Source organism: Buceros rhinoceros, unplaced genomic scaffold, assembly GCF_000710305.1.
Source record: "Buceros rhinoceros silvestris isolate BGI_N320 unplaced genomic scaffold, ASM71030v1 scaffold5112, whole genome shotgun sequence".
Taxonomy (NCBI): Eukaryota; Metazoa; Chordata; class Aves; order Bucerotiformes; family Bucerotidae; genus Buceros; species Buceros rhinoceros.
Genome location: NW_010399353.1, coordinates 19,192 through 42,775, shown reverse-complemented (window position 1 = coordinate 42,775; position 23,584 = coordinate 19,192). Strand labels below are relative to the sequence as shown.

General features: G+C 43.2%; 1 protein-coding gene across 1 annotated transcript in view; it reads left to right on the top strand.

Moving 5' to 3' along the window:
- Nucleotides 1-22,703, top strand: part of KIAA0196 (KIAA0196 ortholog) — a 25,241-nt gene extending 2,538 nt beyond the window's left edge. Inside the window, exons 2-28 of the mRNA XM_010131418.1 lie at nt 61-206; nt 1,290-1,374; nt 1,632-1,732; nt 2,668-2,860; nt 3,964-4,116; nt 6,052-6,165; nt 7,237-7,408; nt 8,285-8,412; nt 9,202-9,331; nt 10,400-10,512; nt 11,121-11,287; nt 11,873-11,948; nt 12,602-12,712; nt 12,833-12,973; nt 14,418-14,498; nt 15,155-15,256; nt 15,905-16,084; nt 16,784-16,908; nt 17,292-17,454; nt 18,166-18,268; nt 18,379-18,458; nt 19,492-19,595; nt 20,055-20,184; nt 20,305-20,401; nt 20,819-20,972; nt 21,248-21,335; nt 22,318-22,703. Coding sequence (XP_010129720.1) covers nt 61-206; nt 1,290-1,374; nt 1,632-1,732; nt 2,668-2,860; nt 3,964-4,116; nt 6,052-6,165; nt 7,237-7,408; nt 8,285-8,412; nt 9,202-9,331; nt 10,400-10,512; nt 11,121-11,287; nt 11,873-11,948; nt 12,602-12,712; nt 12,833-12,973; nt 14,418-14,498; nt 15,155-15,256; nt 15,905-16,084; nt 16,784-16,908; nt 17,292-17,454; nt 18,166-18,268; nt 18,379-18,458; nt 19,492-19,595; nt 20,055-20,184; nt 20,305-20,401; nt 20,819-20,972; nt 21,248-21,335; nt 22,318-22,374 — 3,294 coding nt within the window. The 3' untranslated portion in view covers nt 22,375-22,703. The remainder of the gene's footprint in view (nt 1-60; nt 207-1,289; nt 1,375-1,631; nt 1,733-2,667; nt 2,861-3,963; nt 4,117-6,051; nt 6,166-7,236; nt 7,409-8,284; nt 8,413-9,201; nt 9,332-10,399; nt 10,513-11,120; nt 11,288-11,872; nt 11,949-12,601; nt 12,713-12,832; nt 12,974-14,417; nt 14,499-15,154; nt 15,257-15,904; nt 16,085-16,783; nt 16,909-17,291; nt 17,455-18,165; nt 18,269-18,378; nt 18,459-19,491; nt 19,596-20,054; nt 20,185-20,304; nt 20,402-20,818; nt 20,973-21,247; nt 21,336-22,317) is intronic.
- The last annotated feature ends 881 nt before the right edge of the window (nt 22,704-23,584 follow it).

Below are 23,584 nucleotides of genomic sequence, written 5' to 3'. Positions count from 1 at the left end.
GAGAAGGAAGATAGAGGTCAAAGTCAAATATTGTCCCTAAAGATTAATTTCTTTTCTTAGGGGCCTGAGGCATGCGAAGGCAGACTGGAAGCCAAACCTGAGTTGCTGGATTTAGATGAAGAATTCCGTGAGAACAACATTGAGATTTTGACCAGGTTTTACCTCGCTTTTCAGAGCGTGCACAAATACATTGTGGATTTAAACAGGTATGCTCCTCGGATACGGGCAGATTTCCGTAAAGACCGGGGGGGTTTAGTCTTAATGATATTTTCCTCAGACATCCGACACGCTCGCTGCCGAAGCGTGTTCTTGTGCACCTGGAAACCCGGACAGCTGGAGTGAACGCCTACTTTTACTCCCCTTGTTGCTTACCAGCTTAATATGTGACTTGGAAACGTTTAACCTCTCTGCCCCGTTTCCTCACTGTAAGGTAAAGCTAGTGTTTCTTATGTATCTTGGAGGTTGTCCTGAAGATTTTTTTAGAAAAAGGAGACTCCGTGTTATTACAGTAAGATTTTGTGGTCTTACAAAACAAAATATCAGTTAGGGTTTTTTTCTTTAAGTTTGATTGGCATTATTTTCCTGAACTTAATTTTTCAGTGGAGTGGCCATATTCTCAAATTTGCCACTCTTCTCTGTAAAAAAACATTATTACAGGTTAATGAAATACTCTTAAGAAAAAGCCCCAGAGAACCTGAAGCGTAAGATCTGCATTTGTTATTGATCTTACAGGAAAAGATTTAATTAAAAGAGTGAGTGTTTGTGTAACATTCCTTATTAATAAGTAGAGTTACTGGAAAATCCGTTAGTGCAAAAAAATCTGTTAATCAGGGTGAACACGCTCTATTTCTAACTCTACCTTTCAAATTGCAGTTGAGATAAATCTATGGTATTTCCAGGAGATATTTTTGAGTCAACTTAAAAATATGACTAAACATACAAAATTTTGGAGTAGAGGCCTTCTCTGAACTCTCTTATCAAGCTGCTCTACATCCGTAAGAAAATTAAGAGGATGTTAGCTGGGAGTTACGGAGTATCCTCCACGGTCTTTCACACACAACACTTTCATCACAATATGGTGGGAGGCTTTTGCCAACTGGTTGGCTCTAGCTAGGAGTTCTAGCCTCTCGTTTCATAGCAGGGTATCTCTTCTTCTTTATCTGAAAAACTCAGTGCTGGAAATGTTCTGATGTGTCTGTTGACTTTCAGAGAAGTTGGCCAGTTGAGTTCTGAGTACACAGAATTTGAGAGCAAAATGGTCAATGACAATTCTTCGTTACAATCCCTAGATATTTAGATGACCTCAATGAAGGGATCTACATTCAGCAAACATTGGAAACCGTCCTCCTTAACGAAGATGGAAAACAGCTTCTAGTAAGTATTAAACAATTCTGTCATCGTAGAAGATGAACCAACTAGTTCAGTGCCAAACTAGACAAAGGTTTAAATTTACTGAATGCACGGAAATGCTATGGCTGGTTTTCAGGAGGACAAAGAGCAGAAATGTGCAGCCTGTCATTTTTCACATTGCTTTGGCTACGTAGGTGACGTTGGGTTAGTTTGACGGTACAGGTCACTACAAAACTGCGTTTATGTGATTATGTCCCGTCGTTCTTTCTTTTCCTAAACAGTGTGAAGCGCTCTATTTATATGGAGTCATGCTACTGGTCATTGACCAGAAGATTGAAGGAGAAGTCAGAGAAAGAATGTTGGTTTCCTACTACAGATACAGGTACCGTGTGTTGGTGTGCAGAATCACCCAAGGCTGGCAGGAGGTAACAAGCAGTATCTTCAGTTAAGATAAATGGAAACATCAGCCCCTTCTTGTTCAGCGGACTAACGGACTGGTGGTTCAGTTCAGCAGAGCTCTCTGAATATCGGCAGAACCGCTTGCTTTAGCTCTCCTTGCAGATCTAGCTGCAAAACTGCAGCGACAGATTTTTAATGCTGTCACAATGGAAATTTGAAGTCCACTGACAACACGCTTTTGGCTAAAGCTTTAACACCTCAAGAGTCAGCTATGAAAGTGTCGTAGCTTCCCAAACAAATGTGTGAGGAAATCCTGGTGAAAAGTCCTGAGTATCTAGCTGACAAATGTACTGCAAGGCAGACTGCTTGTAGTTACAGTGTTTGAATAGTCAAACCCGTAGTTTTCCAGGGTGGGTTGACAGCGTCATTACATGATGTCTAGGCTCGCAGGGGGTATCAGTGCAAATGCTTTCACACACATGAGAAAGGAGGTGTCCTGTTCCTGTGCTTCTTTGACTGTATTTATGCCTCTCAGTATATGATGAGAGAGGATTCCTTAACTCTGGAATGCAGAAGTAGATGAACAAGGAGAATTTAGAAAAGAGGAGGAAAAAAAGACCAAAATAAAACCCAGAACAGAAGAAAACTCCTTCTGAATAGAAAACTACTTGTTTCTACTCCTGAATAATGTTAATTTTTCTGTTTGTGCTTTGTGTGTTTATCTGGGACTCCACTATGGACATTATCAGTGTCCTCCTGTAACGTGGTGAAGATTTTATTTGTGGAGTAAGCAAACCAAAAATCTCCCAGGCCTTAGTATCTGCTCATTTTCTTGGAGGGGAGACATGGTTGCAAGGGGAAGGAGAAGAGGAAGTGGTTAAGTCATACAACTCAATTTTTGTTCCTTTTGTAAAACAGTGCAGCCCGATCCTCTGCTGATTCCAATTTAGATGATATCTGTAAATTGCTTCGAAGCACTGGATATTCAAGCCAACCTGGAGCTAAAAGACCTTCAAACTACCCCGAGAGTTACTTCAACAGGGTACCCATCAGTGAAACATTCATTAGCATGGTTATCGGCCGCCTGCGGTCAGATGACATTTATAACCAGGTGAGTTATGGTGAGATAAAAGAGGGATCTAAAACTGGATGTAAAATGGTTTCTCGGGTTAGTTACTCAGCCATGAAGCCCAGAAAAAAATAAATCACAGAATCATGGAGGTTGGAAGTGACCTCTTGAGATGACCTCCTCCAAGCCCCTGGCTCGAGCAGGGTCAGCTACAGCAGATCGCCCAGGACTGCATCCGGGTGGGTTTTGAGTATCTCCAGAGGTGCTGACTACAGAACCTCTCTGGGTAGCTTGCTCCGATGTTTGGCCAATCTCACGGTTATTTAAATCATAAGAGTTTTTAACAGTGGCCACTCATTTAATTCATCACCCCTTAGCAGACAGTGTTTTTAAAAAGGAGCACTAATATCACAGTTCTTAACTATGACAATTGTATTAATAAAAGAAAACAAAAATTGCAGCTTATTCTTGATGGTGGCGAGCGGAAGCCTCCTGATTTTTCTTACCAGTCTGAACATTTAACCTAATAGAATAGCCAAACAGATTCAAAGAAAAATAGGATGTTACTAAATAAAAGCAGAGAACTATTTTCCTAACGACAGATTGTTAGGTTTTGTTGACTATGATTTTTGTGCCAGTTTTTTTGTTAGCATGAAAGTCTTCAAATGTATTATCCGATGTATTTTGTGAATGGAAAGTGTGTTGGTAATTTGAATCTTTTTTTATATTGCTGGTACATAGAATTTGTGAATAATTTATTTATCAGCATCCTGATAGCCTGTTACTTCAGTTAAATGAATCCATGTTTCTGTCTAAGATGAACAAAACATACCCAGTTGTTACAAAATGCGTATTCCTAACTCTGCCCCTTTCAGCTCATCTGGAGCTCTCGGGTTCATCCCTCCTTTGACTGACTTACAGCATGGTAGTATCTTACTGTGTCCTGTTGAAGTTAGCAGGTGTCTACAGAGTCAACTTCCATATTCTGTAAAATACACCTGGGAAAGATGCTGCACGTCTACGCCTGTCCCGCTCTCCCACACACCCTCCTTACTGTACTCCTTACTGCGCTCCTTGATGTTTACAGGTGGTTTTTTCTGTTGCAGTGGGGTTACTCATGGTCTCCTTCTGTTCCCTGCTCCTAGGTTTCAGCCTACCCGTTACCAGAACACCGCAGCACTGCCCTGGCTACTCAGGCTGCTATGCTCTATGTGATACTGTATTTTGACCCTTCTATTCTTCATACTCAACAAGCAAAAATGAGAGAGATCGTGGACAAATACTTCCCAGATAATTGGGTAAAAAAGAACTCTGTTTTAAAACTGTTCCCTGGATTTAATGTTATAGGAACAATTAATTTTCTTTTTACAGTGGGCATGATAGAAAATAATAGACTAGACTCCTCTTTGGGGGAACTTTACTTTGTTCAGAATGAAGCAAACTGGGCCAAACCTTTCGGAGAAGTGTGGAAAGCTGTCCTTTGAAAGTATCTGTTATTGTCTAAAAGTTCCTAAACCAACTACTCAGTTACCATCGTGAATCATAGAAAAATGGAGACTGGAAGGTAACACGGGCCTTCTTCTCAAAGCAGGGCTAGCCTCAGAGTTAGGTGAGATGGTTTGGGCCTTCTCCAGTTGTTCTGAAAATACCTAAAACGAAGATCTGCAGCCTCTGGACACCTGTGGTTGTGTTCAGTCACTCTGGTGGTGAAGAATTTCTTCCGTCTGTACAACTGTAATTTCCCTTGTTGTAGCTTGAGACTGTTGTCTCTTCTCTTCACTGTGCGCCTCTGAGATGGGTCTGGCCCTGTCTTCATCATAACTTCCCGTTAGGTAGTGGAAGACCGTAGTCAGATCCCTTAGTCATCTTTCCTCCAGCTTAAGCAAACCCAACTTCCTCAGCCTCTGCTTTCATAGCGGGTCCCTGTAAGAGCCTCTGTGACCTTCTGTTTGATTCATTCCAGTTTGTCTGTCTCATACTGAGGAGACCAAATCTGGACACATTGCTCTAAACAGGACCTCATCAGGGTTGACTCGATGAGGATAATCACTTCCTCCAGTCTGCTGGTGACAGTGTGGCTGCCATAGCCTCGTGTATGGGTACTCTTCGTTGTCGTAAGGCTGCATGTCTGATTCACGTCCAGTGTGACCACCAGGACTCTTGATCCTTTTCTGCAGAGCTGTGACACAGGCAGTCAGGTCCCATACGGTGCTACTGCGAGGGAGTGTTTTGTCCTGCGGACGTGAGTTTGTATCTATCATTACTGAACTTCATGGGGTTTCTGCTAGTGAATTCTACCCGTTTGTCAGGGACGCTCTGGGTGGTAGGCTTGATCTCCAGTACATCTCCCCATACTGATGTTATCTGAGAACTTGTGTGTGGATTCATTCCATGCCATTGTCTAATAACTTCAAAGCAAAACCTGCCGCTTTGTGCAATTCTTGACAACTTTTCAGATGCAGTGATCAAAATGGAATCACTGTGTGTCTCAGGATTGAGAAGGTAACGTCTTCTGACGTCTGTCAGAAGGCCTAGTCTGCTAAAAATGCTACTGAAATAGGCTGGCATGCAGCAATAGACTCCCCAAATAGTCTAGATCAGAGGGAATCGGTCTTAACAAACTTTAGGTTAATTTGTGTGTCTCTATTGGTTTCAGATTGTATTCTTCTGTACCATGAGGGGTACAGCGAAGAAAGGAGGGAAGAAACTGTAATAGGTGGCTATTTTAGTAGGCATTGGGACCCATCAGTTTCTGAAAAGCTGCAAGCTTATTTTAGAAATGAGAACTCTGCAGAATTCTTATTACGCCAGCGTTTTTATTCACTTGACTTCATAGCACAAACTGTTATTTTGAGACAACACTTACCTTCTTGCAACACTACAGGCTTGGGTAAGAGTGCCTGGAAAGCCGCCCGGCAGAAAAGCACCTGGAGATGCTGTTCAACAACCAATTGAATATGAGCCAGCAGCGTGCCCAGGTGGCCAAGAAGGCCAGTGGCTTCCTGGCTTGTCTCAGCACTGGTGTGGCCAGCAGCAGCAGGGCAGTGATTGTCCCTCTGTACTGGGCACTGGTGAGGCCACACCTTGAGAACTGTGTCCAGTTTTGGGCCCCTCACTACAAGAACGACTTCGAGGTGCTGGAGCATGTCCGGAGAAGGGAAGTGAATAATAGTTGAAATATAAACTTAAGAAAATGTAAACTTCAACTTGTTGTTTTCTGTTTCCGATCTTAGGTCATTAGCATTTACATGGGAATCACTGTAAATCTAGCAGAAGCATGGGAACCCTACAAAGCTGCTAAAACTGCCCTCAACTACACCCTGGATCTTTCAAATGTGAAAGAGCAGGTACGTAAGCCAGAGTGAAGTATTTTTAGCAAGATTCAAGCCATGTGGGCTTCTCAAGTGTATTATACGATGTCAATAATGCATGGGGCGTTTTTTCTTGTCTGCAATTACTTGCATTACATTCCAGTGCAATACTTTGAGTACATAACTTTGTACATGACTTTGAGTTAAAGGTACTTCCAAGCTTCAAACCTGGTCTTCACAGCACTGCTTGTTTCACTTCCCGTTGCCCTGTTTGTTTCCCCTACAAGTTTCAGGGTTGTGACTTGACTGGATAGGTGCTAGCACTCATGCCGTGTTTGGTATTGGGATGTCTTAGGATGACTATGGTGTTTGTTGTTCACGGGTAACAGGTTTAGAAGCGACACGTTTTTGCAGAGAGTGGCACTGAGTTTTAAATGGGGCCCTCCAAATTAAATAAACGATAATCTGGAAAAAGTGTCTGATTTGAAAGAACGATACCAGAGTGTTGTATGATACAGTGCAGTTACTTTTCTTTATGTGAAATCATTTTTTCCATTCCTAAAAATCGATGAGTAGTATTGGGTTGTTTGCTCAGTCAACAGAGCGGTGGACTGATGATAGCTGAATGCCTCCTTGGAATCTGAGCCCACTGTTCGGGAAGGAACACGCAGAACTGTGTAACCGGGATAACTGTACTATATATTCTGTAGTAAGCTTAGGGAATACGAGCAGAAACCCTTCCTTAGTCTCTAGGGAAGAAATCCGCTAAGTAGAACTGACATTTGATTCATAACAAGGATTTCCATTATGGAACAGGTTTGTGGTGGTGGTCTTTCTCATTAGGCAGTAGAACATGAGTGCCAGGTTTTAGGAAGTTTACAACTGCATTTTTGAAACATGCTTCTCCTGCAGGCTCTTTGCTTTACCGTTTAGCTTGCATCCTTTGTCATGCAGCTGCAGAATATGATATTGCATGCTAGTAATGATAATATAGGACTTCTTTGATCTGTGTGCTCTCGAAGTTGTTGGGAAGCCGTAGTCACGTTGAGCATGACATATTCCATTTGAGGCAAGGAGCGTATTGATGCAAGCTTTGTATATTCTCAGGCAAGCAGATACGCTGCGGTCAGTGAGCGAGTGCACACTCAGGTGCAGCAGTTTCTCAAAGAGGGCTGTCTGAGGGAAGAGCTGGTGCTGGACAATATTCCCAAGCTGCTGAATTGCCTGCGAGACTGCAATGTCGCAATCCGCTGGCTGATGCTTCACACTGCAGACACAGGTAAGACTCCACGCTAGACTGGTGTTACAGAGCTGCCCGCCCTGCTGTGCTGGTGCTTCGTGTTACTTCCCAAGGGAAGTTCCCTGGGTGCTACTGTCAGCAGAGTCAGCAGTTCCCTCTGCTGTTTGCAACAGATTGTTGAGCTGTTCTTTTGCTAATGGTCTCCTGAAGTCTTTGGCTGAAACAGCACACAGGCATTTCCTTAATTCTTGAGAGCTAGATGGAAATATAAAAAGTAGTATGAGGACTCATCATCCTGGTGAGTGATAGTTTGCAGAAAATGTCGGAGAACTTTATCTTCTTCTTCTGCCTTATCACTTAAGCATCGTTCTGAAAGTTTTACCTAGCACCGAAAGAAAAGCAGTAGCCAGCTTTTTAATATCGTAGTAATTAATATTTAAAAACTAACGTTTTTATTCTGTTGAATTGAAATTCAACTGAAACTGATGGATAAAGTCTCTGGCATGAGTTTGGGTCTGTAAACTCGCCTATTTAGACATTCTCTTGGTTGAATGATTGTGCTGTCTTTGGTCTTTTTGGTATGCGAGGGCTTCTGTTACACCTCCATGCATTTGCTGTAACGGTTTCAGAAATGTTGATCTCTGGGCTCCTCTCTGGGTACGCTAAATTCACGCTTAGTTTGCAGAAGCCAGCAGAAGAGTTTTAAGGGTGAAACACCATAGAAATCTTAATTATTTCCTATTGTAAGGAAGGGTTGTATAAGGGTGGTGAGACCCGTGTGACTGGAGAACAGTTGGGGACTTACATATGAGAGCAGAATTTGCTTTCAAGCTATTGAAGAAAGTCTGCTTACAAAGATTGAAAACCTTGGCCAGATTCTGTAACAGTGGAAAAGTGTTGTCTTTCCATTTGCAGCTTGTGACCCAAATAACAAACGTCTCCGCCAGATAAAGGATCAAATTCTAACAGACTCCAGGTACAACCCCAGGATCCTTTTTCAGCTCCTTCTGGACACAGCTCAATTTGAATTCATTTTGAAAGAGGTAACGTGCTGCTGCCATCTTCAGCGTTCTCCCCCGAATGGCTGAACATCGCTGACGGCTTGTATTGTAGTGGTACATTTACCGCTCCGTCCACTTACGTAAAGAACAGTCATTTTGCTTTGTTAATTCGGAGTTTTCTGTAGAAGATTACGAAGTACTCTTGCTTGGCGATGGCCTTAGCAGTCTTCTCGGTAATTGGCAGTTTTCGTCCTTGCCCTACGTGTTTATATGTACTCAGAGTTTTGCGCAAACAGGCATAATCAAATCTGTGGAGGAAGCTGCGCAGGTTTATCCTGCCACACTTCTCTTCTTGAGGCTTTCTTTAGATCAGAGAGGAAAGCCTATGTCAGCTGAGGATTAGCTGCTAAGAAAACTCCAACACCTGCGTGTGGAGTTCTGCCATCTCTGGAGGATTCCCCACAGCCAGGTCTCCGGGAGGATGGGTAACTTCACCTGCATGGTGTCTGAGATGACTGCGAAGCGTAAGTCAGCGTTAGAGCAGACTCTTCTAGGATCTCCACGCAGAAAGAGTTTCTGGATGTTTTTATAAGTGACTAAAAATCGGTAATACATGCACTGTACTGTTAAAGTACAGTTGATTTCTGTCGCTGTGTTTCTATCACACTGGCTGTATTTCTTAATGCTTTTAATTTGGTGTTTAATGTTCTGGCAAGGTCTTGAAGTTACACAGTAATCGCTGTCAGTTGGTTCCATCTGTTTGCAGTGTTTTGTCTGTTGTATTATGCGTTCTCGACAGTTTTGTTCACCAAATGCTTCGTTTTTCAATAGATGTTCAAGCAGATGCTGTCAGAAAAACAAACGAAATGGGAGAACTATAAAAAAGAGGGATCTGAAAGGATGACGGAGCTTGCCGATGTTTTTTCAGGAGTTAAACCTCTTACTAGAGTGGAGAAAAATGGTAATTATTCAAAACTAAAGCGAGGGAGAAAAAGCAATTTTGTTTTTTATTTCAAAGCTGATACTTAAAGAAAATCTATGATGGTAATACTGATAATAAGAAAAATGTTCATGTCCCTCAGCTGCCACAGAGGTCTCTCACATGCTGTCTGGGTTGGGTTTTCTGCGCGCGTGTTCCATTTGTGGGCCTTGTTTAGGTACCTAACATTTAGATGGCTGTAATTTTTAAACTGCTTTGTATCACTTTATTTAAATACTCCAGTAAGTGAACGGTAGTTCACTTTTCCACGTATGCTGCATTCACGTTACTGTGTTCTGTGTACAAAGGAGGCGAAGATCATGCTCCTTAAACATGGGGATCAGTCTTTCCCTGGTTCTAACCTGGATTTCTGCTGTATCGGCATTTTTGCAAAACACCTTTTACTTCTCTTCTGCACTGAGTGGTACCTTCCCAGTTCTCCAAGGACTTAAAAGCATTGAATCTGTATTTCTTTCCAAATTTCTTGCCTTATTTATTTTTTTTTTTAAACATCTCTTTTTTTTTTTTTTTTTCCTCGAACTGGTGTAAGAATAAGAAGTGTAAATCACTCTTATTTGATCAGGTACACTGCGTAAAGTGTCAGTGCCAGGGCAAGGAGTGGTCAATCCAAAACTTAGAATACAGGCAATTTTCTCACTTGCTTCCAATTAAAGCAGAATTACCTTACCAAAATATTTCCCTTTATCTTTTCCAGCTCAGCAGACTTGTAGCTAAAACACAGCAATTGCAGCTGCTCATGAAACATGAATTTATTGTTTCAAGGGCTTTATCATCGTAGTATAGGTTTTATAATGCCCATTTGTGTTGGTAGTTGTTTTTTTAATGTGGTGTGTGGAACTTAGCAGAGCGTTGGCCTCTTTACAAGTCTACCTGTTGGAAGACTAGAAATGTAAGACTGATGAAGACTTTAAATAATCTCTTGTGTGTATAGCATTGAATATTTATTTTTGTTTTGACTAGCAAGTTCTCTGTCGTTGCCGCTTACCATACATGCAAAGATTTGATTAAATTTTTCTTATTCTGACGTAGAAAACCTTCAAGCTTGGTTCAGAGAAATCTCCAAGCAAATAATGTCACTAAACTATGATGATTCCACTGCAGCAGGCAGAAAAACTGTGCAGCTAATACAGGCACTGGAGGAGGTATGGCAAAGAAACTTTGAGATGAACGGCCTCGTGCTTTTGAAAATTAGCACCTGATCTGTACTGACTTCGGAGAGATGAGTCCCGAAGCAGATCTGCGTTCTAACGCTGCTCAAATCTGGAGGGCTTTGTTGGCTTACGTATACAGTGAGCAGGACTTGCTGGTAGACCTTGTGGTTGTAAAACGAGGGATATAGCAGGAAAAGTCACGCCACCTGCCGCTGACGATTAGTAGGGGTTTTCGAGGAGAGAAATTACTAAGCATTATTTGGCAACATTGCTCATTTAATTAGAAATTCTGAAATTAATACATTTGAAGCTAGAGAGGGTGCCTAAAAATATCCGTATTGTTTTGTGTGCAATTCTTCTACTTCCAGGCAATAAAAGAACACTCGGTACAGTGTTTCACAGTACGCCTCCTCGAGTAACTTTGTCAAATTAGTTACTCAACGCACTCTAAAGTAGGCCAGGATTTGTTAGGTGTCTTACTGCAATAATGCCCTGAAGAAACGAATCAGGTTACTGATGCTCTTTGTATTGCTGACCTTGAAGATGAACAGGAAAAAAGGGCTTGCTTTATGGAGTGTGTGTGTTTGTTTTAAATTTAGGTCCAAGAGTTTCATCAGCTGGAAAGTAACCTGCAAGTTTGCCAGTTTCTGGCAGACACCCGCAAATTTCTCCATCAGATGATCCGAACGATCAATATTAAAGAAGAGGTCTTGATCACCATGCAGATAGTCGGTGATCTTTCTTACGCTTGGCAATTAATTGACAGGTATCTCAGCAGGAGCTGCTGCTTCTAAGTCGGTCATTGTTTGCAAAACTTGTGGGTAATAACACGCGTAAAGCTGCGAAGCCTTGTTCTGTGAGCTGCTGAGGGTATTTAACCCTGCGCAGCTCAAATGAGAATTCACAGCCGTCCTCACCATGTTGTTAGCTGCAGGCCGAGTGATGCTGTAGCTTTTTACTGCCTGTCCTGTTCCAGATGTAGCAATTTTGATAAGCTTCTGTCGCCAGCCTTTAGTCTAGTGAAGTGTTCTCTAAAATACTGGAGTTGTTTTCAACCAAAAGTGCACAAGGAAAGACAAATGTTAGAGAACTCCTTTTCCGTGGTGTGGTTTTACTGAGCTGCTCCTTCATTTCCTTGGTTAACGCTCACCAACACCCTCTTCTTTTGCCCTACCTATTCCTTTACCTTATCCAACATCTCTTCAGACCAAAACCCTCCATTAGAGAAGTTCTTTAGTGATCTCCTCTGCCATTTCTAGATTACGCTGCTTCTGGTGACATACAATTTAGGAGTTGAAAACAAGAGTTTCAGGGAAAGGAGCTGATTTGTTTTGTTTGTTTCCTACTCCAGCTTTACGTCTATTATGCAGGAAAGCATAAGAGTCAGTCCATCGATGGTGACCAAACTCAGAGCCACTTTCCTGAAGGTAAGCGTGAGCAACAGTGCGTGTACTTGAACACGGGTCAGCCAAAGCATTTGTTAAATAGTCACAAATTGTACCAACATTTTCTGTATTCAGGTTTTTTAGGCTTTATTTAATTAATTCAAGGTTAGTTTTAGAGAAAAGAAAACCAAGGTGTGCATGGGTTTTTTACACAGGCAGTAAGCCTCATCACCCAGCCTCTACTCGTAACGGGTACTTGCTGGAGATCCTGGTGCCTCGGAGGGATCCTTCCCGTAGTTAGCAGCGGAGGCTGAAGGAATTACGGAAGTTTTGTTGGCTGTGCCCTTTTTGTCATGAAGATCTGGCAGCAGATTAAATTATTTTCTATTGGAATAAGAATGGGAAATAGCATGAGGGGGAGTGTAATGTTACAACGAAGCAAAGGATCTCACACGACTGGTAAGACGTGAAAAGAATTAATAAGGGCAAATTTAGTATTGTAGACTCTTAGGCTATTGTGACCTTCAACATTTTTATTTTCTTTTGCCTGTGGGCAAACGTGATGTTGTAGCACTGCTCTTTATGAAGAATCTAGTGCTTTGAGTTGTATTTTAAGAGCCTGAACAGGAGAGATGAAGCCTGTAATTTGGATTAGAAAAACAAACATGAAGTTAAAATGTTAACTTTATTTCTAGCTTGCTTCTGCTCTTGACTTGCCACTTCTGCGCATCAATCAAGCCAACAGTCCTGATCTTCTCAGTGTATCACAGTATTATTCCGGCGAGCTGGTTTCCTACGTAAGGAAGGTAGGCATTTGAAGAGGTGTCATTGTCCTGCTCTCTTGTTACTTTTTTTTTAATTGGAGATTTGGGGTTATTTAAATGAAAATATACTGACTGCGTTTGTTTCGCCTCTCATTTACAAAGGTTCTACAGATAATTCCAGAGAGCATGTTCACATCTCTTCTCAAAATTATAAAACTCCAGACTCATGATATTATTGAAGTGCCTACTCGCCTTGATAAGGACAAGCTACGAGATTACGCTCAGCTTGGACCACGATACGAGGTGCAGTTAAAATAGGGAATTGTGTGAAAACGTACCTTACAGGTGGGCAACTTCCGCCTGCGTTTAAATGGGTACAGCTCCAGAGAGTTAGAACACTGAGGCTGGGGTTGTTGTCGGAGTAAGAAGTAAGGTTGACTACTCTTACCATGAGTATACCTTAGGTTTCCTGAGGACAGATGAGTAACTTCTGCTCTTCTACGTGTGAAAGTTTAAACCTTTGATCTTGTAGAAAAGAGGAGGAAAAGTAGATGTATTTATAAACAAGGGTAAAGATTTGGGGGTTCTTTTAGGTTATGGGGTGTGGATGTGAAGCTCAAAACCTAAGTCTGACATGAAGCTCTCCCTGTTTGGAATGCTCGTTCCGGGAGAAGGCGGCTGAAGACTGAATAAGCCAGCAGGGTTAAGCTTTTTGCTGCCCTCAGATGCAAAGGCAGGATGGAGGCGCGTTGATTTGACCAGATAAAGCTGCCGTTGCTCATTAGGTTTTTGTAGGTTGTTTTTCTGCAGTGTACCAGCCTAGAAGAGCGAGCAAACATTAAAATTATCTGGCGTTATTTTTGTAGGGATGGGGAGCAAAATCCTGAGTAGAGCAGTAACACTTTCCTGCAGAGAATGTATCTTTTAGCTCTTCAGTTACCGGTTAAGTTGCCAGCTTTTACAGGCAGTTTCTGCCAACGTGCTCAGTTGTTAAGAGTCTTATGCAAAGAGGCTGTGGTCTTGAATTCAGCTGATGTTCAGACCTAAACACTAGGTTTAGACATCCCCACTAAGACAGTTCATTTTGGGGGAGGGCAGGGTTGGAGGAGGAGGCAGTATTCAGTAATACGTCCTTTATTTTGAGGAGATAGAGGCGAACCTCATCATCGCACAAAAAAGCTTTTCCCTTTTGATTTCTGTAGAATTTGAAGTCTGAACTGTGTTGTCTCTATTCTGTGTGATAAATGTCTTCAAGGCAAGACTGGCTTGTCTGAACCCTGAGCTTAGGATGCTCACCTAATAATTCAAAACTAAGTGCATGTGCTGCTGTGTTAGGTCAGTGGAAATACTGCAGTAGGCTCATTGCTGGCAGCAGGCTCCATTGTGGAATAACGACTGCAGGCTCTGTCCCAAGCCTGCTCAAAGGTACCAGCTTTCGGGGCTTGCCCACAGTGTTTTGTATCCACGATACAGCTGGCTGGGTCTTTCTTCCCATAAGGTGTGTCAGGCCTCTGGGAGTCACCTGTATTTCCTACTGGTTACATACCTGTATTGATCTAATTAAAGGAAGTATTATTATTGTACTGTAAGTAAGTCTAAAACAAGGTGTAAAATTGGAAGTGTATTAGGGCAAATTACTTCAATATAAAACAGGAAGCTACCACTGGGAAAGAGGTCTTATCTTTTTAACATACTTATTTTCATCTAATGAGTCTCTTGAATAAACTGCATTTTCTTTCTGTTAAAGGTTGCCAAGCTAACCCACGCAATTTCAATCTTCACTGAAGGTATCCTCATGATGAAAACTACTTTAGTTGGTATCATCAAGGTAATGTTCCCTTATTCCAGAGGGAAAAGTCATTTGGTGGCAATTAGCACTTAAGCGCAGATACTTCATCACGTTAAGCAAGACCTTGAGGAAAGATGAAAAGACAAGAAAAAATAAATTTGCATACAGATTTTCAGATGGTGAAGCCTACTTGGCATTCAGATAAGAACTGTATTATTTAATGTTGTTAAGGACCCACAGTGCTCACTGTGAATAAATCCATCAGCCTTCATTGATACTCTTATTTTTTTTTCTCTACTGAAAAAATGACTGCAAGCTTTTCTGAGGAGCAGCACAGGCTGCTCTTCCTGTATTAAGACATCTCTTTCAGACCCAGGATGAGGAGCAAGTATTCTTGAAGAAATATACGCTTCTTAATGCTTCTGACAGTTGTACTACATCCCCGGTGGATAATTAACTAAGGTCGAATGTGGGAACTACAAACCTTTGCCATTCAACTTAAAGGAATCACTTATTCTCTAGTAGAAGTATTCAGATATTTATTTTATGGACAGGCACTGGTGGGAAGGTTTATCCATTAAAAGTGCTTTCCAATTCATCATAAGTGCTTATTATCTTTCTTGGTACAAACAAAATCCTTTAATATTTTTCTTACACCCTTCTGAGTTTCAGAAAATAATGTTTCTTCTACTTAGGTGGACCCAAAGCAGTTACTAGAGGATGGCATAAGGAAGGAGCTAGTAAAACGGGTCGCTCTAGCTCTTCACAGGGGACTCATCTTTAATCCTAGAGTCAAGGTGTGTAACAACCAATTTCTTTTTTTTTTAATTATCCATCTCAGGTTTGGGACCTCTTTTATTATACTGCCTTCTAGAAAATGATGCGTACTTTTCTGTACAGATCTCCTTTTTGTAGAAAAGTACACTTTTTGAACTTCTTAAAGGTCGTTTGGAATGCCCTCCTTGATGGTAAAATGAGTTTATAAACTGCTGAGAGTATCCAAATGGAATCCAAACCCATATTTTTATTCTTTCACCACGTGTCCTTCCGATCAGTTCTGAGGTCACAGTTCTGCTTTGTCTATGACAACTGATGACACACATGATACGTGTAAGCCAAGTGAACACAGAAAGGCAATGACAGAATAAGGAGTGAGGCTCCTTGTGTTGGTCCTGTCCAGATTCTTGAGTCTCTCTCCCAGATCAATCAGTAGAACCACTGAAGCTTAAAACAAACATTAAAACAGGAGGAAAAAGTATTTTCTAATAATTACGTCAGCTACCAAGCAACCTTTGAGAAATTTCTCAGTGCTTTTCAGCTCTGGCTGGAGCACAGCGAAATGCTCTAGAGGTTGTTGCATAAAGGCGTTTAGAAGCCTTATACGTTTTCTTTGTGTTCTGCCTGATCACAGTTTTGGTTGGTTGGTTTGTTTTTTCTCTGCGTAGCCAAGTGAACTGATGCCCAAACTGAAAGAAATGGCAGCTACAATGGATGGGTTCCATCGATCATTTGAATATATCCAGGATTACGTCAACATCTATGGTTTAAAGATTTGGCAAGAGGAGGTGTCTCGTATTATTAACTACAACGTGGAACAGGAGTGCAATAACTTCCTAAGAACCAAGGTACTGGTTAAAACCAAGGATGAGTAAAAAGTTGATAAATGTGTTTATGTTTGGATGTTCAAGCCTGTGACTGATGCAGCGTATGTCCCCCACTGTGCGCAGCCCGTACCGCGGTGACTTCAACTAAGCGTGCTGCCTGCTGGGTAAAACATCAGCGTTTTCTGAGTGAAGTCAGCGTCCCCACGGCGTTAGTTGTACATACAAAGAGCAAAGTGCCCCAGACAGAGTATTTTAATCTCTTGCCAGTGAACACTATCCTTTCTCTCTCTCTCTCAAAGAAAACCGAAAATAGCGACTGAATCGTAGCAGTCCTCGCTGTGTCTGTTGTTAGCCGTGAGAATGCAGGCTTGGAAAGATGGTGGTAGTTCCCAGCTTCTTGGGTGGTATTTCACCGGTGCTGGAGCGCATAGATCTTGACCTTCGCTAACAAAGAGGTGGCTAGTCTTACTGCAGAAAGAGCAGCTGGAGTTCCCACCAGAAATGGAGGTAGTTTTCTCAACCACCACGCTGACCTTCTGCTCGCTCTCTGTCGTAAGACTCGCTCTTCTCTTTGCTTTATCCGGTATTTACAGTGTTCTGCTGGGCGTAGTTTCCAGCATTGTTTTGATGTACCGCTTTTGAAGTGAGGAATCAAATTTCTGAGCGAATTAAAACCGTGCAATGGTAACACTGCAAATTGCTCTAAAACTTATTTTTCAGATTCAAGACTGGCAAAGCATGTACCAGTCCACTCATATTCCTATACCAAAATTCCCCCCCGTGGATGAATCTGTAACGTTTATTGGTCGGCTTTGTAGAGAAATCCTGAGGATCACAGACCCAAAGTAAGTACCGTGTTACAAGCTTGTGTCGTGGCGCCGTGCATCAGATTGCTGCAGTTCCACCTGCAGTACACCAACAAAATGCACAGCAAACCCTTTTTCCCTAGCTGTCCTCTCACCACCTCTCACTAAAGCCCCATTTACCCAATCCGCCCCGTATGTTTTAAAAACCAGTCTAGAAAAGTCATGATCTGAGTCTGAGAAGGAGAACAGTGTGTTGTGCAAATAAAGGAGAGAGAAACCGGGGGAGCTGACAGAAGCCTTGCGGAGAGGGGAGGTTTGAGGAGTTTCTAAGCTCTGCCTGAATCAAACAGCTCCTCAGACACGCTAGCACAGGAACTGTCTGCAGCTTATTGCTAAGTGCCGTTTGTTTAATTTTTCCTCAGAATCACGTGTTACATTGACCAAATGAACACCTGGTACGATATCAAAACTCATCAGGAAGTAACCAATAGTCGTCTCTTCTCGGAGATCCAAGATACTTTGGGTACCTTTGGTCTCAATGGTTTAGACAGGCTGCTCTGCTTCATGATTGTAAAGGAGCTGCAGGTACTGTCTGAACTTTGGTCTCTCGAGGTCACGGTGCTCTCGGTGTTTAATGACTTCTGCTAAAATTAAAAATGTGTTAATTTTTGAAACGGTAAATGGAAATTGAAGGCATTTGACAAACGGGTGTTCAGACGCGAAGGTAAGAGTTTCGGTTACGGCTGTAATGATGAGAGCTGATACTCTGGAATAAAGGGCGCTGTGTAACACAAGGTTTTGCGTTAAAGAGTGGTGTAATACCTGTGGAAGGTGTACGCTCTGTGTATACTTAAAAGTTGATCTCAGGGCGACTTCTTCTGTTTTAGATACCAACAAAGAATTAGACTGGGGTCTGCCGAGCTGTAAATGAGGTGTCAGGACTATGTAATGACTTCTTCCCTCTATGCGAAACCAATTTTTTTTTGTTTTCTAAGGAGAATCCAGTCCTAACCTGCTTAAAGGTTTTAAGGAAATAAGTGTTGATGAAGACAGATCCTCCTCACAAACTGAATTATTTAGCGGGTATTACCTGTTGATGAGGGGGATCTGCTAATTGTCCTCACGCTGATGAGGATAACTCAGGAAAACACAAAGTCTAACTGCAGAATTCCTCAACTCTTCATCTGAGGAAATACTCTTTCCTTGCTGTTTAAAAATGTGGCTCTTGTACCACCAAGACTAAGCATAGAGCACATGTGTGAGGATTTTACCTACTTAATTCTGTCTTTTATTTAGAATTTCCTCAGCATGTTTCAGAAAAGTATATTGCGTGACAGGGCAGTACAGGATACCTTAAAAGCACTGATGAATGCCGTCAGCCCGCTCAAAGGAATTATAGGTAAGTGCTGACCCCTGAGGTTAAGGTGGAAGAGAGCCGTTGTCTTTGCCAGCTTGCGGTTATTTCTCTCTTGTTCTTTTTTTAATGCCTCGCCCTTCTTTTTTTCCCAGCAAATTCAAACAAGGTTTATTCCGCAGCAATTGCAAAAACTCAGAAGATCTGGACAGCATATTTAGACTCCATAATGAAGGTACGTTTGGGTGACGTGGTGATGCTCAGAATCCGCTCTGGGCTCTCTGGTTATATACTTTAATCCGCTTATTTTGCAATGGTGTGTTATGTTGACCTGGAATTCCGTAGCATCCCAAGCGAAGCAGGCCTGGATTAGCACGAGCTCCTGGGCTTTGTTTGTACGCACAGCTCACGCCCCACAGAGTGCTTAGCCCTGAGGTTCCGACGGGATAGTTTGTCAAAAGCACAGTCTGGCACTAGAGATCTGATCGGGGAAGGCCAAGCCAGTGCTCAGGATCAGGAGCTGCGTGACTCGGTGCCTTGTGAACGTAACGTGCCGAAGGCTCCAGGTTGGAGCAGGAGCGTTTCCTGTCCTGAGCTCGCCTGGTTCGCCCGGGAGGCGATCTCCGGTGCTGGAGGTTTAAACAAGCTATCGCGTTAACGCGGCTCGGTACCCTGGCTCTGTAGCGATATCCTGCGACCAGTGTTCTTCAGAGTGCTGTGAATGTTTGTTTACGTTACCGAAGAGAAGAGGGAAGGTCAGGGAAGGAAGGGGCAGGCTGACTGCGACCAGCCTCTCTGGTTTTATCCCTGCCCTGGCTGACCAGAAGGTCTAGGGAGAGGTGGGGAGGAGTACAAGCATTTTCTCTGTCCGGTGAAAAACAAGCAAACGACTGGGCTTTTATACCCGTTATTACCTTCTAGTGCCCTCTCACACTGCCTGTATTTGCCACTGCGAGCTGTGTGTAGATCTGGAGCGCTGTGGCTACGTCCCTCCTTGGGCCACAGCGTGCAGTCGGGGTCTGTCAGTTCTGGCTGCAGGCAGGCTGAATCGGTGCCCTGGGACCGACAGGAGGACGTAGCTCTGGCCACTGTATCGGTCCCTGCTTTGGGCAGCCCTGCAAAGGCTGTTGGGAGCAGTGAGGGCTGTGTGTAATCTGTTCAGCTGTAAATTGTTGCTCATCAAATTTTTCCTTAGTTTCACTTTTTCTTCCTGGCATTCAGAACAATACTTACTCCACCCTCCGTTTGTGTGTTTGTTGTTTCCACAGGTTGGCCAGATGCAGATTTTAAGACGACAGATTACCAACGAATTAAATTTCTCCTGCAGGTTTGACTCCAAGCATTTGGCGGCTGCTTTGGAGAATCTCAATAAGTAAGAAGCAGAGTCTGCTGGCGAGCTGCGCGTGTCGCTGTGGTGTAATTGTTATCAACTCGGCAGTCCGGAAATCTAAATTACAGCAGCGTGTGGAGCCTGACTGTGTTCAGGTTTTTGTTGATGAGTACTTAGGTATCAACCCAACAAAAACATTAAAAATAAATGACTTGGCAAGTAATTTGTATGAACGTGCTAGTGGCCAGCGTAGCTTCTGGCTGCGTTTGGTTACACCAGGATTTGAGCTCATAGCCGGGTGAGAACAACTGAAAACGTGTGGTGCTGTTTTCAGAACAAAAGTGATATTTCAAAAAAAGGTGGTTGACTCTTGCTCGTAACCGTTTGCAGGTTTTGTGGGTTTTCTGAGTTTGAAGTGAAGATGACACGTGGTGTAGTGTAAGGTTTATTTGGGGATAGTTTCAGTAAGTATTTAACATCATCGATTTGTTTTCCTTTTAGAGCAATCCTGGCTGACATTGAAGCACATTATCAGAACCCATCACTACCTTATCCTAAAGAAGACAACACTCTCTTGTACGAGATCACGGCTTACCTGGAAGCAGCTGGCATTCACAATCCATTAAATAAGGTCAGGCTTTCATTCCGGCGCTCGCTACAGTTTGCTCGTTCTGTTGTATCGGTTATTAACTGAGAAAAATGATAAGATCTGGAAGATCTGTGTTCCTCTTTTTTTTTTTTTCCTCCTCAGATCTACATAACAACAAAACGTCTGCCGTATTTTCCCACCGTCAACTTCCTCTTTCTCATCTCCCAGCTTCCGAAACTTCAGTACAACAGAAATTTAGGTATTGCCTAAGTTGTGGTTTGTCTAAATCTAATGAAAACCTGCGTGAAATTATCTGTAGAGAAGCCAGTAAAATTACCTGTGCAGAAAATACTCAGTTTCTGGCTTTAGTCCATCATGGCCAGGCGGGTTCATTATAATGTTGGTGCCACACACAATGGAGAAGGAAACAGAACCCAAACTCCTGACTTTGCCGTTCCCGTCGGTGCCTCGGTTGTGTCATTAAGCAGCTTGCTGTGGAAGAAATGCAGTTGTTACATTGGGGGTTGATTTTTAGGTGTGGGCAAGTGGAAGCAGGAGGAAAAAAAACCTCATTAAAGAAAAACCTCCTAAGATCATATCGTACAAGTTTCCATCTGCTGTCGAGAGTGTGTTCTGGTTTGTCAGCGTGTGGTGTTTTGGGTTTTTTTCCGTGCAGGGGTGGTGTGCAAGCGGCCAGCTGATCAAATTGACTGGCTCCCTCTAGTCCTGGGACTCCTCACCCTGTTGAAGCAGTTTCACTCAAGATACACAGACCAGTTTCTGGCTCTGATCGGTCAGTTTATTCGTTCAACGATGGAGCAGTGCACAAGGTATCCGTGGTTTACTTTTACTCCCCACTGCGAGGAGCGCTTCACTACTATTAGCACTGCTTTCTCAGCGCGGTTTTCTAGCAGAGAATGTTTAACATCATAATAACAACAGTGTCTTTGACTGAATATAAGATTAAAGGCTGTTTCTTTCTGTAATGGAGTCACACGGTACCTTGTGGAAATGGTGTTATTTGAAGGCTGACGTTTTCATGTGATGTTACCCAAATAACTGATGGGCTGGTAAGAGTGTGACCTTCATGGCTGTTTAATTTTAGCCAGAAGATACCAGAAATGCCTGCTGATGTGGTGGGTGCCCTCATGTTCCTGGAAGATTACATTCGCTACACGAAGTTACCAAGAAAGGTAAGAAAGAATTCCACGTCTCCTGCACGTAGCGCTGAGCAGGAGTCCTGTTCAGGTGAGCTACACCTTGTTTATGCTGCGTTTACGTACCAGCACTTTGATCCCACGTATCTGCTCTGGAACATGGCATCGTCTGTAAGCGAATACCCAAATGATGGCCTTGTTAACCTTGTCCAAAAAGCAGCACTGACCCTTTTCAGATGTTCTGTAAAGGAATGTCAAAAGGAAATAGAGGTGAAGACTCTTGTCACCTGATAGGAACGGCTCACAATGAATTCTTTACCCTGCACGAACTACAGGATGTGTAACCATTCCTACTCCAGTCAGAGTATCCTTGTGGGGAAATTGTTTTATAGAAAATACGGAGAGGATACAAAATTTAGAAAGGACTTTACCTTGTGCTGATTTAAGAAGAGTCTGTTCCATTTCATCTTTGAAGAGTGTGTACATTGCTGGGGGGCTTTTGGGAAGGCAAGAAATAAAACAGAAGACCTGAGGTGTCGCACAGTTTAGAAGTCGTAAACTCAGCAGTATTCTAAATGCAGGGCAAAAAGTGAACTAGCGAGTCTGGGTTTTGGTGAAAGACCATCTCCAGTCCTTGACCGCCTTCCCTTCCTCTGCCGTTCAAGGGAGTTCTGAAGGTCTGGGCTTGTAGCGAGTCTGTACTCTAGAGTTAAATGCACCTTAACTGCATTTGAAGGTAATCTATTATTTATACATGGAATTAAAGAAGTCATAATCCCATTTGCTCCGGGCTGTGATTCTCGAAGAAGCCATTTCCCAGCCAGTACTCACAAGTGAAAGGAGGCTCTTGCAGTTCCTCTCCTCTTCCAGCCCACAGTGCAGTGCGGGAGACGGTCCCTGCTCAGCCCGCGGCTGGTTCGGGTCACCAGCGCTGCGTGCGTGGCTCGCAGGTTCGGTACGCTTGTTAGGGGACGAGCGGTGAAGAACGTACCTAACTGTGCCTTCCCGTCTGCTGCAGGTGGTTGAAGCACACGTGCCCAGCTTCATTTTTGATGATTTCAGAACGGTCCTGTGAATGTCGAGAAGGACCGAGTCTTTCCCCCCGGCCTGAAACGGAGAGCTGGGGACTGAGGATGAGACAAGCGCGTCTTTTCAGAAGTGCTTTGTCTGTGCTTTAGGGCGGGACCTGCGGCTGCCTCTGTGAAACGGACCCTTCAGCACTAGGCAGTACGATTCACGCGTGTTTGAAGCTTGGCAGGGTACACAGTTTGTGTCTCATCCAAACAGTGTACGTTTTGTACTGGACGTTATACGTGCTGTATGTAATTGTTCATGTATAAATCATTTAGGGTTTTGTTCTGAAAAACTATTTGTCCAAGTTTGACTTTTGTAACACGAACGAACAATGAAATTAGAAATAAAGGTGTTGGGTTTGCCAGGACTGATGCTTCCATTTTCCTGTTAAAAGAGCCATGAGTGAAAAGAGGTTTGGTGTCTGCCTCTGTGCCACAAAACGCTGATTTTCTTCTGTAGAGCACAGAAAAATGCCCATAGCTGAAAAGTTCTGTCATGCTATTTAAAGGCACAGGTATTTCTTCCAGTGCAACTGTAACGTGACTAATGTTGGGGCAAGGTGGATTTTAACGTAAATTTTGGTCTTAGTGTGGAACCTTTTACCCCTGGAATAATTTTCTTGCTGTGGGAAAGCGGGGGTGGATGTTACACCATCAGTGGGACGGCTTGGTGATTTATCAGACTGGCAGAGAGAGGCAAATGCAACAGATTACTCTGAAAGAGGCGTTTACGGCACTAGTGCTGGAGGGGGTAGATGGCACATCAGTTCCTCCTTCAAGAAAGGAAGAGCAAAGGAGAAGGGGCAGAGCGTGAAGCCCCAGGACACTGGTCCTGTCTTGTCACCCTCTGGCTGCAGTGAAGCTGCATCTTCTTCACCCGCCCCTAAATCCCCCAACGTCTTTCCCTGGAGACGAGAACAGGGCGTGTGCAGTCCCCTCCGCTGCGGCTGGTGAAAGGGTCTGGCCAGGGAAACGGCTTCCCTGGAGCCACGTACGAAACAACCGGTAACCCTGCTGGTGACCAGCGCGGAAGCAGCCCCAAGACAGGGAAGTCAGTCCCGTCACCGCAACAATAAACAGATGAATAGCAGCGAATTTGGGTGGGGAAGTGTTGGCTTCTAACAGCTGCATTCCCCACCAGTGCACGTACCCCAGCGGGGCTTGACGTCGAGTCAGTCCCTTCATGCTACAACCACCTGTAGACCCCCACGC